The sequence below is a fragment of the Melospiza melodia genome, chromosome 1, assembly GCF_035770615.1.
Source record: "Melospiza melodia melodia isolate bMelMel2 chromosome 1, bMelMel2.pri, whole genome shotgun sequence".
Classification (NCBI taxonomy): domain Eukaryota; kingdom Metazoa; phylum Chordata; class Aves; order Passeriformes; family Passerellidae; genus Melospiza; species Melospiza melodia.
The window spans coordinates 36,207,783-36,225,325 of record NC_086194.1 but is presented as its reverse complement, the minus strand read 5'-3'; the positions used below and the strand labels follow the sequence as shown (position 1 = coordinate 36,225,325).

Sequence of the window (17,543 nt, the reverse complement as noted above, 5' to 3'; positions counted from 1 at the left end):
TAGATTTATCTAATGCAGTTCTGTGGCCAGGTGCCTCTTCTGTTTTGAAGATAGGCTTGTAAAGTGCCATTATCTCCTAAAAAAATGAGGTGGGAGGAAGTGAGGTTATTCTGTAAATGCAGGTAGTTCTCTGCAGAGAGAACTCGCTTTTTACATTAAATTACAAGGCTAGATAGTAATTTGAATATTACAGGGATCTGTGTAAAAGTTAATACTAGATGCTCTCTTAGTAACTGCATGTATAGAAGTTGTTACTAGGTTGACAGCCTTAATATTAGCAAGTTATTTTGCATTTTCAGCTTCTTTTTATAATGGAATGTGTGTCTTCCAGAATGTACCATTGAATACATTTGAAAGTTGCAAAATACATACATTAAACTGTCAATTTTCCAATAAAATAATAGTATGCCTGAGGGTAGATATGAGTAGTATATTCTTCAGTCTGAGCGTTTATTTGATTACATGATTTTATGTAGTTTGTAGGCAGCTTGCATATAAAAATTAAAAATACTAGTGTGGGACATGAAACCAGAAGGAAAAACCTCAAAGTTAATCATGCTTATGCATTTTCCCTTTTCCCTACCTCTTTGTATCAGGAACTGCTGAAATGGGTTGTGGATTGAACAAATTAGAGAAGCATGATGAAAAACGACCTGGTAATATCTATTCAACTTTGAAGAGGCCCCAGGTAGAAACCAAAATAGATGTTTGCTATGAATATCGATTCTTGGACTTCACAACACTAAATGATAGTAAGTACATAATATTTTTCTTTAGATTTTTTTTCTCTATTAAAGTAGGTATGTTAATTGGTCCATAATGTTTTTTAAATAGTTAAGTTCTTACAGTGTCTTCAATTTCTTTACGTAAATGCCTTTTCTTCAGTCATAATGCTTCCATGCAGAGATCTTAGTGAGAATTCTGTGTGAATTTTTAGCCTTATAGCTAGTTACTGGTTTTCAGATTTTAGGTTCTTTTACCCTTCCCCCATTATTTGGTTTGTTTTCTTTGATTTTTTTTGTTTGTTTGTGTTTTTACTCTGATGTGGACATTTTATTTCTTTTATTTGCATTTTATCCAATTTTCATATGGTAAGCAGTTCAGGTCTGCAAGGTTATATACTTTATTGCTAATTTTCCTTGCTCCCCTTGTGCCCTCTGGGCTCTGTGAGAGGTATTTTGAGAGGCTGTAGTTAGTGTCTTCAGTTTTGATAGCTTGCCATAAATAACTCTGGTTTGGTTATAGATACTTACAGGTGCACCCATGTAGGTGGAAACAGGATAGTGGGAGACACTGAAGACCTAAAATATCATCAAAGGGGTGAAGATTCAATCTCATGCGTTTTTTACCTTTGTTTTTTTCTTCAGTTGAAGTAGTCTGGTTTTAATTCTTGTGGCAATCCACAGATACTCTGGTTTTTTCCTTGCTGATTGACGTCAGGCATCTCTGACAGTGTTGCTCACACCATTGCCTGTGCCCCCTTTCACTTCAGAATTAGCTGTTCTACAAGCAATTACTCCTCACACCATTTGGGAATCTGAAGCTTGAGCAGAAGGCTGGGACCTGCTTCTTGCTATATATAAAACACCACAGTACCAAAATCTGCTAGAGCTGGCTGGCAGGACGCCAGGTAGAGCCTCTGTGCCCTGCAGTGTGCTGCAACTTCTCTTGTTTTGCAAGTCAGGTCAAAGGAGAAGCTGCAGCCGCAAGTCTCTGGTGTGAGACAGAGCTGCTGGCTGTCACTTGATGAGACACCTCGTGCAGCTCAGCGTGTCAGCCCAGAGCAGTGGGAATTGGCTGGGACTTAAAACTGCTGCAAGCAAACTTGGGTTTGAAGAAGGTGGAGGTTTAGCGCAGGTGATTGGACAGGACTGTGCTCTTGCAGGCAGTTGTGAGAGTCGAGAAGTTTTGTCTTTGCAGACTTTGAGTGCCTGTCTTCTGTATTTGTGTTCTCTTATGTTTTTTGATACACTAATTGGGATGCACTGCTGTTATTGAGAGCACCAAGCAAATGGGAGAGGAATTTTTTTCATGTTTATGTATTGCAGTTGTTTCGAAATTTATGTGTTTTTATTTCAAAGTGAACTGTTTATGTCCTTTGATAGTTTGACAGCTTTTACTGAGATGTATTGCAAGTTGTGTCATTAGCAAAAATGAATTAATATTGAGGACACACTTCTCTGGGCTTTTCTGGAATGTTCATCAGTGTTCTGTCTGAGTGCCTCTCAAGCTTTAGCACGTGCATTATCCTGTTCTCTCATGAAGTCTCATCTTTGACACTGTGGAGGAAGAATCAGTACTTGTGGTAGCAGTGTGTCTTGCTTCAGGCACAGAGGATGTCTGGTAAAAAGAGAAAAAGTTAAACCCAGGCTTTCTAAGTCTGATTAAATACATAGGTTCATTGTAAAGCATACTTGTATATGTTTTTCTTACTCATCATAGATTGTTACAATACATTTTAGGAGGCATGGCTTTAAGGAGACTGTTAGTAGAAGCACTTCTATCAGATTCTTGGGCTTGCCAAATAGCATAAGCTCTTCAGCTCTGCTGAGTTCTGCTTTGACATGTTGTATCCCCATCACTCCAGTCTCTGAAGATGTCAGCAGATAGGCAGATGTGGGGGATAGAGTGTTGTTCCTGCTCTTTTTCCTTAGTTACCACTTATGACTGTGTGCTCTCAGGATTGGCAGTTCCCTCCCTGTTCTAGTCATTGGCTGTGTGAAGGCTCGTGTTGCACTACGTGGTGTTACGACATTCCAGCCTTTTTGCATCATGACTGGTTCATTTATGTTTTTGCTGAGAAATAACCTCTGCAGATAAACAGAGTTAACAGTGAGTGTTTCACCTCTATCTGTGTGGATTTGGAGACTTCTAAGAATGAAATGCTCCTAGAGGTGTAAAAAAAACATTTGGATTGTGAAGTCTGTCTTCTGTGAATCTACTTTAGCCCTTCCAGTGTGTGTGTATATCATGACATCATTTTTTCCACAGGTTTTCTCCTTCACTGGGTTTTTAGAATAAGCCATGTTAAATTATGAGTGGTTACAGAGTATTTTATTGTATTCTTGTGCTAGGCCTTGTTTACAAAGCTAGTGAGCCTGGTAGTGCAGACAGGTACTCATTTTTCTCTGGAGCTTTTCTATTGCAATGACTGCTCTGATAACTATATCTCTCACAAGTCTTTAATCTTAATGGTGAGAAGGAGGTGATGATCTGCATGTTGCAGGTGGGAGCTAATTCACAGGTTACTGCCAGAAGTTTTCCAAGTTCTTAGCATTTCTTCCTGTGTTCCAAAAGCAGCAGTCTCTTGTTGACTTGAGACATAAAGGTGGATACTGGTCATATTTGCAGTTTAGAACTGCATGTATTTGCAGTTTTGATACCCAGATAATGAGAGATCAGTTCCAGAATGTGGCTTATGTTTAAAGTTCTCTTTGGCTGACTGGTTTTTTTGGGTTTTTTTGGTAAGTTTTTGCAGCTGTATGTGGGGAAATCCTGCTCTCCTCTCTCTTGCCTCCCATCAGCTCTGTGAATTGATTTAACTCGTGTATCTGGCAGGGTATGTGGTTATTTTGTTTGGTTATCCTCTGTTGTATCGGTGTCTTGTGGAAGGGTCTGAAGAATGCTGGAGTTGGTTGAAATGAAGGGAGCATATTGTCCGGAAGAGAAATAGAACCTTCTTTAAATCAGCTCACACTCTTATGAACTCAGAGAATCACTGAGTGAGCTTGGAAGGGACAGCAATGGCTCATCTGGTCCAACCTCCCTGATCATGCAGGGTCATCCCAGAGCACATGGCACACGATTGAGTCCAGATGGTTTTTGAAAATCTGCACTGAGGGAGACTCCACAACCTCTGTGAGCAATCCATTGCAGTGTGTGGTCACGTGCACAGTAAAAAAGTTCTTCCTCATATTCAGGTGGAACTTCCTGTGTGACAGCTTCTGTCCATTGCCTCTTGTCCTAGTTGTTGGCATCACAAAGAAGAGCCTGGCTCCATCCTCTTCACACCCACCCTTCAGATATTTTATACACATTAATGAGCTCCCCTCTCAGTTGCCTCTTCTTGAGGCTGAACAGGCCCAGCTCGCTCAGCCTTTTGTTGTAAGAAAGATTCCCCAGACCCTTGACCAACTTTGTAGCTGTGTGCTGGACCTGCTCCAGACACTCCATGTCTGTCTGTACTGAGGAGCCCAGAACTGGATGCAGCACTGCAGATGTGGCCTCTCCAGAGCTGAGCAGAGGCAGCATCACCTCCCTTGACCTTCTGGCAATGCTCATTCCCTTAGCATCACTCTCTTGAAAACAGGGATAAAACTGTCCTGACAATCATTTTTCTGGAACGTTAGCTAGAAACTTAACTTTGCTTGCTGGCTATCTTTGGTTACTGTTTATCTTCTGACATGCACAGCTAAAAGAATGTAAGAAAATATGCTCTTTTATTAAATTTTTTTATTATTTTCTGAACTTTTGCCTTGCTTGGCACTGATGCAGATGTATGTCCAGTGGAAAACAATGTTTGATCACTTACTTGAGTGCTGTGTAAATAATGCATAGATGCAAAAGACAGATTTAAGGCTGCAGGTGTTAGCTTCATTTTTATGTTGCCCAGTGTTAGAAACTGATTTACTTGAAAGTGTCTATGGAAAGACTATCCAAGCTTTCAAGGAAAGCAAGCTATGAAAAACCCATCAGTTTCCATTGTGTGCCACAACCCTGATAATCTGCATGGTTCTCCAGAATTAAAGTGGTTGGATTTGCCACTGTCCTTTACTTTTTGAAAAAAAGCATGTAAATTGCTATCAGCAAAGGGTTATCTAGTATAGACTGGCACTTGAAGAGTAAGGGGTACTTTGCTAAGACATTTCAGGCTTGAGGTGGGCATGCTTGTTACAAATCTGCTTATGAGCCTGATCTTGTTTCTGTTAAGGTGGCCTCTTCCAAGAAATCCTTGTCTGTTTTCCATGTTGTCCCTTGACAGTGTCATTCTGTGTTCTATTCCTTAGTCATCTGTACTGTCCAAAGCTTATGGGCTGCTTTTCTCCCTCAGGTGAAACCACATCTGTTTTCACCTAAATTAAATTGATAAAATCATCACACATTTTTACTTGTGAAGAAGACATTCCTATATTTGTGAATTGGGTGGTTCATTGCTGGTTCAGCAAAATGTCAGAAGTGCAGAGGAAGTTGTCTTCTCACTGCCCTAGAGACAATACTAGTGTTTAGTTGCAATGACTGAATTTTATAACAATAAAAAACCCGAGGAATATAAAAGAGTTGCAGCAAACCTTTTGCCACAAAGCTGGAAGAGACAAATTAGGGTCTACTCTATAATACTTCAGGCCTTTACTATAAAAAACCCGAAACAACAAAAGACTTGTGTCCCCTGCCCAAAAGTCAAAAAATCTTTCTATTTTCCATCCTTTGCCTTATAAAAAAATGGGATGAAGAATGATCACCTTATATCTCTGCTATCTCCAAGTTTTACTGGAAATAGAGGCAAATGGTGAGCAAATCTCAGGGGAATATGTGCTGGCAGATGGAATAGTCTTAAGCAACCATGTTTTCAACAGAGCCTCTATGGGGTAAGCTGGTTTGTTTTGTTTTGGTATTTTGTTGGAAAGAGAAATATTTCAATAATCTGCATTCCTTCCTTGCTCTTATCTGATCTGCTTATTTTGGAAAACTGTCCTTGCTTAGACAGATCATACAGAAACTAAGCTAACTTATTCATCCTCTGTTTCTTCTCTTTCACCTCTTTGGTTATGATGACCTGAGAAAAAACAGGAATCTGATAGTAATTTCACTCTTCACTTCTCAGAATAGGGTGGAATTTTTTGAAGTTTAGGGGAATTTTTTTGACTGACTTGATTGGGGTTTTTTTTCTGTTTTGCTTTACATTCCTGTAGTATTTCATTGGCCTGATGAGTTACGATAGGTTTTGGCCTTGAATAAAGTTGGCATGAAGCATCTGCTAGCCATGTGATGAGAATGGAATGGGGTATAAATTTTTTTTAAATGGGGAAAGGCTATACTCTGAACAAGCTATTTGTGCTGTAAAACCACTAAAATCCAGATGTTTTGATGGAATGAAAAATACCAATACTTCACATGTCCCAAAGAAGTTTTTAAGTTATGATGTGAATACGTGAACATATGGTTTTTATCCTGATTGTCAAGAATTTGTCTCTTTAGTAAAAAAAACAAAAAACCAAAAACTAAAAAACCCCCAGAGAACAACATGAAGCAAATTATTTAAAAGTAAGGTTATTAATTACATTCTAACATTCCCACCATCTTTTTTGCTTGAATGTTGTGTTGTAGTCTAAGGATATGTATTTTTACCAGGACAGTACTCCTAGTTTAATAAATTTGCTACATACATGAAACCTTCTTATTTGAGGCATTTTAGGGTGTCTGTATATATATATATATATCTTTATATGTGTATATATATATATATAAAATTTGAAAGTGTATATATTTTTCAAGTTCTGACAAGCATATGGATACTTTACCATCATGTTTTGGAGGCAAGTTATACTGCTTAAAAACCACTTACTACCATATTATTAAAACTGCTATGGCTGGGCTTTTGATTTTTATTGATTTTTTTTCCTAATACAAGACACAAATCATGTGCTAGTGGGCCTTTATAGGAGGCATTGTTGTATTAGAATCAATAGTTAAGAGTGTATCCATACTGAAGTCTTTTATTTGAGATTAAATTTCAGTTTTGGCTTAAATTAATAGAAGCCCTCTCAGTTTTGTCCTTGGAGAAGGAAAGAAGTCTGATTCAGAATTTGAAGTGTCATGCACTGGAAATTGTGCAAGTAGAGGACAGGGAAGCATTTTTCCTGTGAAAAGTGTATGCATTTTTGGTAAGGAAGTTCTTTTTGCTGTAGAACATAGTACTTGTTGATTTCAATGCTTACCTTCTCTTCCTATCAGTAATTTTTACATTAAGCAGGTATTTGTGCCTGACTTCTGCTTTCTGTTTCACTTCACCATTCACCTGGGAAAAAAAAACCTAAAACCCAAACATAAAAAACTCCAAGCAAGTGGCTGTGTGACTGAAAAAAGAACAAAAACCTGCAACTCTGCATTTGCAGGTGTGATTTGATTTAAGACTAGTAAAAGCAAATATTTCCCCATTGGCAAAGTTATTTAATTTTGTTTTCATTTCTGTAAGCAGAAGAACATAAATTAAATTAGCTTTTGAGTTTTGTATTTCAAGTTGACCAGGTCTGTTACCACCATTTAGTCCTCAAGAGTGATGAAATAAAATTAGCACGGCAAAACATTGTTAGGTTATTTATGAGATGTGATAACTTGAACCAGACTGTGTATAGATTGCCTATAACTGACTAAAACAATCCTTCAGAGCAGATTAATGTCTAGCAGGTGCAGAGCAGAAAGATGATGAGCAGGAGAGGCCAATGGATTATTGCTTTGTAGCCCAGATTCTGCTAATGCTTCCCCTTTCTTAAAGCTTTGTCCATGTGCATATCTCATTCAATTTAGTTTGATTATATGTGTGTGATCTAAAGAAACAGCATAAGGGTTTTGCTGGATCGGAGCTTCTGTCCTTTCTGTTAATGCAAATATGAAGAAATGAATTTTTTTGGCTTGGTTTTCTGTTTCAAGTGAATTCCAGTCTGTGGCAATACAGAATCACAGAATATTCTGAGTTGGAGGGGACCCCCAAGGATCATTGAGTCCAACTCTTTAAATAAATGGCCCATGCAGGGATCAAATCCACAGCTTTGGCTTGCTCCAGCCAACTGAGATAATTTCCAGTAACCCTTCAGGACTTGCCACTTTTAAGTCACAGCAAAATGAAATGTTCCTGCTGTAGCAGTTTATAAAACTCACTTGTGTGTCTCGGGAAATTTGCAATTTGACATAAAAGGAGCATTCCATATGTTGGGAGTTTAATAAATGCCATAAATTACATCATAAATGTAATTGCTGGAAAGAGTCATTAGATTTGAACTTTACTGTTTTTTAAATAAGGATGCACAACTGTGGGATGTATTTTAGTTTCTAAGTGGAAGCTCTGCTTTCCATAATTATTGGTTTTATCTAGATCCTTGTTATGATAGACTGCATGCACTCACTTTCTTTTCCTTCTATGTGGATATATATATATATATATATATATATATATATGTATGTTCTGTATCAGTATATCAGTGAGGTGTGCAGTACACAGACACATGTATATCATTGAGAGGAGTAATTCCTGGGGATATGAGTCTTCAATCACTTAAGTTTTGCTTTATTTCTACACTTAATTATACCAGAACAGAAAGTGCAAAGAGCTTTAGCTGAAGTCCTGTGATGACTATGACAGAACTGGGAATAAAACATGGCCTTCAAAGCAAGAAGCTGGTCAATAGTATGAATTAACTATTCTAGCCCAAAGGTTAACAGCCACATACCGGCAGAAAAGCTGTACCATTCACATAATTTCAAAAATGAAGAAGCATAAAGTTTGCTGGCATTTCTTGTCCCCTCAAGATCCAGCTGTACTGTGACATCACTATTTTGTGTTGGAATAATACATTATAGACTAGATGAAACCTTAGATAGAATATGGTATGTATGTTAGAACATCTCAAATATGTTAAAGAGTGTAAGTATGATGTGTTTTGGAACTCTGTTTTCAACTTGTGCTTGGAAACAGTTTTGGTTTAGATGCTTTTATGGAATCCCAAGTACACCTAGTGATGTCATAGCCACGCTTTCTGTGTGGACTCTGCTTGTGTATTTGGACAATGGGTGTGTGCAAACCAGAAATGGACTAGGGAGGAAAGGAATATCTGCAGGATGTTCTATTTATACATGTTTCACTTTGTCAAAAAATGTGTGTCACAATAGTCATGTGGCTACTAACTTTCTAGTCTGCACCCATTCTTAGAATGAAGATTGGATTCTATAATACTCCATTCTTACCATTCAGTCATTCATTTTATCTACTCTGACCTCAGGGTTCTTCTTAGTGTAGTTAGTGAGCTCTTCCAAGAGGTACATTTCGTCATCACATTTACATGAGTGCTGTAATTCACTCACATCGTGGAAAAGTACAGATACTGTCTAAAAAGAGTTCTCAACTTCTAAGAAACCTTTTCTTTCTCTCAGCAACTCAGGAACTGCACGTGATCTTTCTGAGTGGCTGTGTCTTTTCTTTGGCCTCTGGCTTTGCACATTTTTCCAGTCTTCATGTGGTTTTCATCCTCCTGATGCTGTTCAAGAGCCAGGGAGCCAGATTTGGCAGTCTGCAAGGCTGGCAGACAGGCATTTCTCATGGAATGGTGAAATTATTAAAGCCACAGGTTTTTTTTCTGTTTTCTCAGAATCAAAACTTGCCCTGTGTTTAACTGGAGCAGGAGATCACACAGTAACTTCAAATAGTAAAAGTCTCATGGTTTTATTATGAGAGAGAAGTGATTAGGAGTCATCGCTGTGGTAATCTGCTGAGTGTTTTTAGAACTTGTTGCTACAAATTCATTGACATTATCCAGATAAAAGATAATATACAAAATCTACAGTACTGTAATGGACTTCTTAACATATTTACAAAATAAATTGTTGTTTGGCTAAGATCTCCTACAAACTAAAGTTTAGAATTGGTTCATCCTGAGTGGAGTATAGCCCCTTTGAGAAAAAAAGGAACTTTGAGTGTCAACTGCTCTTGACCTTGAGATACTGAAAGCACCAAACATGTATATTGATTGTGCAGGATTTTTTTAAATGTTTGCATTCATATTCCTCAAGTTCCAATGTGAAGAAGAAAAAGTCTCTGTTCTGATGGAAATGGTGTCAACATTCAGCTGTTTCACACAGCCTATAACAGTGTCTTGGTGGGTCATGTCCAAGGGTCCGCAGGGCTGAGGACAGGCTGGTGTCAGGCTGTGCATTGTGTGAAGCCAGCAGTGTAGGGCAAGAGGAGCAGACAGCCAGCTTGGGGCAGTTGATTCTGGGGAGTTTACACTCCCCATATAAATGTGTTTGAGGGTTTTACTTTGGACAAGTCATGTGTTCTGCTGTACACTGGACATCCCAGTGCATGTGTTTCAGAGCAGCCTGCAGGAAAGGTATCTGCAAAATGCTCCTGTCTGGCTTTGAGCCCTTGTGGGGGCTACTCCAGGACATGCTGGTTTGTCCCAGCATCCGTCTCACGCTTATGACTGTACTTGTCATTGCTCTGCCCAAGTGACGCTTGTAAAGAGATTTCACATTCAGAAGCATGTCTGATTTCTGTTCTGCATCTGTTCTGGGTTTGTTTTCTGTTAATGCATTTTCATACATGCTACCAGTGCAGCTACTGCTTGATGACTTCCCTTGACTTCTTTTTGCCACTGGCAGCTGTGGCAACTACTCTGTGAGCACACTCCAGATGGGCTGGCTGCCTCCTGCTTCCTCCCTAGTGTTATCTGAGGATGAAGACACGGACAGTGTTTTAACCTTACAAGTTTTTGCTCTTCTGTGTGCTCTGCCCTACACCCACTGGGGAAGGTACCACGGGTATGGGACACAAAGTTGGACGGGTAGGGTTAGTGCTTGCCTCTCCGCACTGGGGATGGTGTGGTAGGTCAGACTTTGTTGTTGTGCAAGCTACTGCTGTGACTTTGCCATTGTTGGATGAAATTCTGGGAGTCCAAACCTATGTTCACAGGTGGCTGTTGCCCTGTGTTGTTCCATGATTGTAGTACCAGTTGGTCAGTGGTTAGGCAGTTTGGGGAGGGAGGACAGCTTTGCAATGTCATCCTGCAAACACTGTTCCAAACACTGCTCTTGCAGAGAGGCTCAGCAGAGCTCAGTGTCTAGAAGAGAGGAGAATCCAGTCTTTTCCTGGTGGCATTTAGCTGTTTATCTCTTTTATATGGGCATAGTTACTTTGTCTCTTGCCTGACTTTGAATGCCTGTTTTGACTTTTTCTCCTTGTTGGCAGGTGCCTTTGGCTGCTGATTCAGTGGCCCTCAGGAATCATTACAGGCTTGGGACTGAGTTTATGCTGAGGAAAAACATGGCTGAAAAGTAGCAGCAGCAGCAGCACACCATGTGGGAAAAGGGAGGGGTAAGAGTGAAACTTGTGCCCTTCTCTTATGAGAAGTGATAAAGGAAGGAGAACTGACAAAAGTAATGGTGAGAAAGTCTGTCCTTCTGCTCCCCTAGCTTTTAGAGAGGAGATAAAGGAGAAGGAAGGGGAGTAGTACATTCTGATCAAGTCCTGCAGTATGGAGATCATCTCCCCCCCTATTCTCAACAAGCAAACATGTATTTCTCCCTGGGAAGCATCTGTTCCTTCCCTGCTTTTCTTTCAGCTTACAGAGGAAATGGCCTGCCAGTCCTCTTCCTAGGCTTTTGGCTGAAGCATCCCGTTCAGAGGACCGTGCCCTGTCAGCTGCTTGATGGGCTGTCAGCACTCAGCTGACATGTCAGCTCGTATGAAGCTCCAAAGGGTCTTCACAGCCAGAATCCTTCAATCCTAGAAACTGCCTCCACACTCTTTCCCACAAAAAAAAACCCCCAAAAAAACCCACCAAAAAAACCCCAGCAGTCAAGCTATCTGTCAGCCTTGTGATGAGCTATAACATTCCTAGCCCAGGCTCTGTGCCTTAGCATTCCTGCTGCTGTGCCCCAGACAACACAGACACTTCAGGATTCTCCACTGAAGAAGTGGAGTGGAAAGCACAGCTGCAGCTAAACAGCAGTGGGGCAGAGAAAGGGTTCAAGTAACATATTGGCTAACTTTATTGTCAGACAAGATGAACGTGGCCCAAAGTTACAAGCAAAGTGGTAAGAAAAACGTGGAGGGAAAGTGGGATCTGGAACTCCAGGAGCAGGGACAAAGGCAAGGAAAAAGGATGATGGGCTGCTGATATGGCCTGCACCAGAAACATTCCCCCAGGGACCAGCATGACCAGAGAATTAACTGGAACAAAATTTAACTCAGCTTTGGTGCCTAGCATTGCACCTCCAGTCATGGAGAGAATGTGAGAGGTATGCACCCTGTCTGTGGGCTGCGTGTTGAAATTGGGGGAATAAAAGCAAATCTTCCAACATCCTTCCACTGAACAGCAACAATTCAATAGCATTGAATTGTTGAAATGGGGAATAAAGCAAATCTTCCAATATACTTCCACTGAATAGCACCTCCCTGGTACAAAATGAGGCCTCCATGCTCTGGCTGTCTGTGCAGCAGATCACACACAGAGCTGGGAAGAGTTCCAGGAGCAGGACCACGTTGGTGCTGCTGTTCCCCTAAGGGGGTATGGGACCAGTTGGCTTTTCATGAGTGCAGTAGGAAAGGGCACTGCCCTGAGGCCTCTGCCACCTATGTCTTCCAAAAAGGTAGAGCCACCCTGGGCTGGACCAGTTGTGGGTTGTGGACATGGAGATCCCCCCAAACATTGTGTGTAATGCCATTGCTCTGTTCTCCTGTGTTTGGACAGGGAAGGGATTTCACAGCAGCACCTCACTGTGTCTGGAAGCCTAAGAGGGAGGTGTTAGCTTGACACTTACTATGCCCTGCTCCCTTGATATGAGCACTCATGCGTGGTGGAGAGAGGAGAAAGGGTCTTCAGAAAGGAGTGGGCATGAGGAGAAAATAGAGCAGATGAAATAGGGAAAGAATATCAAGGGAGAAGAGTAGTTGAACACAAACTAAAAGAATTTGAGGGGTCGTGAGTGACTGTAGAAATGGAGGAGGACAGATAGCATTTGACATGTTGAGCAGGAAGAGAAGACATGGCCTTGCATGAGCTTTCAGTATTCTGGGAGCTTTCCAGTGCCAGAGGGATGCCTTTTTGTTGTGTTGTATCAATGAAGCCCGGCAGGGACTGCGGCTGTCACTCTGACAAGATTTGCTATCAAGTTCTGCTTAAATAAAACCCATCCTATCATGCATGGGCAGGCACATGGTCTTTTACTGAAGAAGACAACTTACATTTCTGGATTCAGATCCCTTTGGGTCTTTCATGACAACTTCTTTTTTATTTTTTTCCTTCTTTTGAATCTCAGTGACAGGAAAAACGTCCTCTGAGTGTGTTAGACTTATTTCATTATTGAACAGGGGAAAGCTTACTTTAAACCTTAAAATGCTGTCATTTCTAGAAAAAATCAACAGTCAATTTAAATTTTGTTTGGAGAATAACCTGAGAACATTTACATAGTTTTAATCTATCATGGAAACTGCACAATTTCTCACTTTCTTTGCCCTGTTCTGTAAATACGTAGAATTGTTGCTTTAGCAACAAGCATAATTGTGACTGCAGTTTTAATTAAGGTTGTGAATATTGTACTCAGCAAAATAATGTAGTTTGCAAACCTTAATTATTGTCTCAATCTCAACTGTTCTCCAGGTTAGTGTTCTCACAGCATTTGCAAGGGTTTTGTGTGCGAAAGCCTCACCTGCATTTTCTTTACCTTGACTTGGTATATAGAGAGGCATTGATCCTGTGCCTGTGAAGGTGCTTTATCTGCTTCAGGCCTTTTGTACTGTTTTGTTTTCCAGTGCCTGTGTGTGTGTGCACTGGTGACAGCCTAGTAAGTCTGTAGAAGATGTAAATATACTGCCAAGCAAACATCTCACACTGGGCCTGGTATAAAACACCTTTTTGCCATAGGTGTCAGTTCAGTGCTGTATTCTGGATGCCTGCTGGTTCATGGCTAGTTTTTTTTGTCAGAACTCTTCAGTGTAGTCACTCGTGAAATACCATTTGATCATTACTGTCTTGCAGCCATAACATATTACAAAGCTGATAAAGATTGATCCAGGCCTCCAGATTGTGGCCTTCTCTTTAAGTGATGAGGCAGCCTGAAAATATGTTCATTGCTTCTGTAGAGGACAAGAACTTATTAGCATTTGCCAAACTCTGTGCTAGTCTTGCTTCCAGTTCCCCAGCTAGCTCCTTTGGCACTTGTTCAGCTGTCTTGGCAAAACCCTGGCACGTGTTGCATATTTTTGTCCCATGTTTTAAACAGTCTCAGTGACTTGGTTTTATCATACTGCAGTCATACAAGTGTGTAATTTCCTGGACTGAGAAGTGACACAATTACTACATGAAATTGCAGCCTGCTTTCTGTAAAACAACTTGCACACCCAGCATACTCTTGGTTTGTGTACAGTAATGGTTTTACAAATTACTTGATATTTGTGACACACTATACTGTGTGATAATCTTAGGAAAAGCAGGGGAGTTTCCAAGATATGAGGTGGTGTGTGAGAAGTTTTGGCTGAGTCTGATGCTTGCTCAGCAGCTGCTGTAGTGAAGTGGTGTGGCTCTTCCTGATACGTGGTAACCCATGGACTGTGATAAGGTCTTGCACAGGAACTGCAAGCTTAAGGCTTCCCAGCCAACTGGTTTTTGCAAAACCTGCTCATTTCATATAAATGAAGCTTCTTTAGTTGAATTGTGCAGAACTCGCAGCTTCTGTCTCCCCCCAAATAATCATCCTCTCAACTTGAGACTTGCAGTGATTAGCTACAGATTCTTCTGGTAAGAAACAGTCCTTTCAAGGGAAAGAGAATCTCATTAAGCCTTTGCTGTGAGCTGCAGCTCTTGATCAGCCCACGAAAGACAAGCTTGACAGTCATCAGGTGAGTTAAGAACTGCAAAAATATTATCTGTCTCTGTTAAACAGTCATCAGTTGAAAGAGTTCATCTCAGTCTGAGAATACAGAGACTTTTGTGTACAATGTGGCACATAAAAAATTAAAGACATCAAGGATGTGAGAAGTCCTAAAGGTGCCACACGTTTCCAAATGAATTGATAAAAGGCCTTAAATCTGAAAGAGAATGAGGTATGAGGTTTACAAATAAACAGGTGGAATTTTTGAGAAAGTAAGAGATAAGCCAGGACATGGTTACTAGTGAAGTATAAATAAACAGCAGTCTACTGCTGTAGTTCCTCATTTGCTAAGCCCTTTGTGGTGTTCTTCTATTTGAACAATTGTTTCCTGAATTTCTTAATAACAACTGGTAAAAGAATTGACAAATAGCCCAAAATTGCATGGGTTAATTCACAAGCAGTTATTGTACAGATTACTAGTAAGCAAAAAAAAAATTAGCATCTACTTCTGTCTCAAATCACAGAACAAAAGAACAAAAAGAGAGTGACAGAATAAATGGTCTTTTGTTAAGTTATTGTTTCATAAAGTTTGGAACTGTGTCAGAATTGCCTTTTTTTGTTTTGTTTTGTTTTTGTTGTTTATTTACTTAGGAATGCTCAGCTCAGATGCAGCATCTGTCTTTCTTTGCAGTCCATCTACCCTATTTTTCCAGCTGGGTTGAATGCCTTGATGAAGCCTTTCAAGTAATCAAATAGATAAAATTGGACATATTTTGTGGGATTATTTTCATTGTTCTTCACCACATGTTCAATGAATACAACACGTTTTAATTGTAACACTTCATTGTTAAGCTGCACTCTTGCACTACTTGTTGTCGTTGTTTGTTTAGTTTGTTTTTTTTTATTATAGTAAATTTTTGTGAAAAATTGGTCTTCTCATCAACAGATACTTTCAGAGTACCCTTCCAGAAACATTGGTGGAAGCTTCAGACTACTTTATCACTGATATTTCATTATTAGCCAGTAGCAGGTCTGACCTTTTTTGACATAGGAGAAGTTAGAAATTCTATTTTGCAGAATCCACTTAGGACTGGGGAGAAGTGAAAGTGACTTTGACATGGGCTGTCATATGATTAGAAGTTAGAGCCACGTGCAGCTGCCTGTGACCTCTCTTTGGGTTGCTTTATCAGGAGCAGCAAGAAGACAATATTAGCCAGGGCACAGAGGCACTGTGCTTTACACTTTTCCCCAGGTTTGCTTCTGAGGTATTGTCTGTGCAAGGAGGAGCTGACAGGAATAACAGCCTGCAGTTCTGTTGTATGGAAACTGTGAATATGCGTTGTCACACTGCACTGTGCCACCTGTAAAGGTCATTTTCTGTTCCTTGTAAATAGAATGGTGAAAGTGACCTGCTCATTTGCCTCTGTATTCTATTATTTAATCAGTAAGAATGTGCAGTTAAGAAACTAATTTTTGATGTTACTAACCCAAAAGAGATCCTATCCAAGGGGTAAAGGAAGTCTTAGATCTTAAGACTGTGTAATGCTTTTTAATTACCACCTTCATACCATGAAAGTATTCTGTCCCTGTTGGACAGGACATCTGTTACATCTTTATTGCATATACTTACTACTTTGATATTAGATTATATTTACTTCATTAATTTGTTCCTTAGCAGCTTTGAAGATAAGGTTTCTCTGCATCTTTCCTTTTAATTTCCAATAAATGTTGAAGTTGCAGCACTTTTTCTGACAGAACGACTCTGAGAAATAAGGGTAAAACAATGCCTTCTCATAAACTTTTGGAGAAATATTCTGGTACTGTTTGCAAACAAAATTGCAAGAACAACCATTTTATTGCAAACTTAAAAAAATAAACTGAAAAAAATATAATTTGCTATGGCTGTTCCATTGTAATGATGCTTGAATTTGTGGCCATTTTCCCATGACCCTTATTAAGCAATGGATTTCCTTGCTATCAGTATCACTGTGTGGGAATTCTTCACTTGAAAACAGAAACTGGCCACATTTTTCTGAAACAAGGGAGTAGGAGTTCAAATTCTGCAGTGTGACAGGAAAATTTGCTCTAAGTAAAAAAAGCAGGATTTTTTTTGCCAAGAAAAGCTTTTTTCTTTAGTAAATCCATCACCCATGCTCTAGCAGACTTGCCTAAAAAAACAAAACAGTACTTTTGGGAAGTGCTTTGTTAACTTCTAACAGCCTTTTCCACTACTCTTTGGCTTTCTATCAAGCATTCTTGCCAAGTTGAAGTGATGTGGTGTGTTTGGCAGTGACATACTGCTTTTAGGTGCCAGTGGTGAACTATTGCTTGCTAGTAGTTTTCAATATTCTGTGAAAGCCTTATCACTGTTAAATACACTGTTAGAGGTGTTACAGAAGGCAATATCCCATAATACCTTTTGCAGGATTTTCTTTTGAGGTCTTTATTTTTGAAGGAATTTTTTTTTTCAGAGGGTTTGTAGGTGGTAGTGTGATGAATTTTCTGTTTTGTTTCTGAACCGGTTTCCTAGGGAAACGAGAGTTAAAAAAGGCTCACAGTCTGTCTGTCTCATTCCTCCAAATAATTATAACCACACAATTTCAAAGCAATTTGTGAGAAATTTAGGCTGCTCCTAGAGCTGTGGAAACTGGCAGTTGGGCAGAAGACTGAGACCTCTATTAATAATCAGGGAAAGGCAAGGAGAACCAAGATGTGCACTGGCAGCGCACTGGCCAGTGAGCTCATGCATTGCTCCAGTGTAGCCACATAATTGGTGTTTCTCATCAGTTTGAGGAATCCAAGAGGTGGGAAGAAAAAAAAAAACCAAAGGAACATTTGAGGCTGTGGCAGCAAGGTTGAAGAACAAAAGCTTCATTAGTGGGAATCACTCTCCATTAGCTAATGGAGAAAAACTTGAGTATTTGAGGGAATTTGTATAATAGCACAGGTAGCAAAAAGTCAGG

The 17,543-nt window shown here is 39.9% G+C and overlaps 1 protein-coding gene across 1 annotated transcript in view; it reads left to right on the top strand.

The window, feature by feature from the left end:
- The window catches only part of RFTN1 (raftlin, lipid raft linker 1), a 94,219-nt gene that overhangs the window by 9,637 nt on the left and 67,039 nt on the right, over nt 1-17,543 (top strand). The window contains exon 2 of the mRNA XM_063154101.1: nt 597-752. Within this exon, the coding sequence (XP_063010171.1) occupies nt 608-752 (145 nt within the window). The 5' untranslated portion in view covers nt 597-607. The remainder of the gene's footprint in view (nt 1-596; nt 753-17,543) is intronic.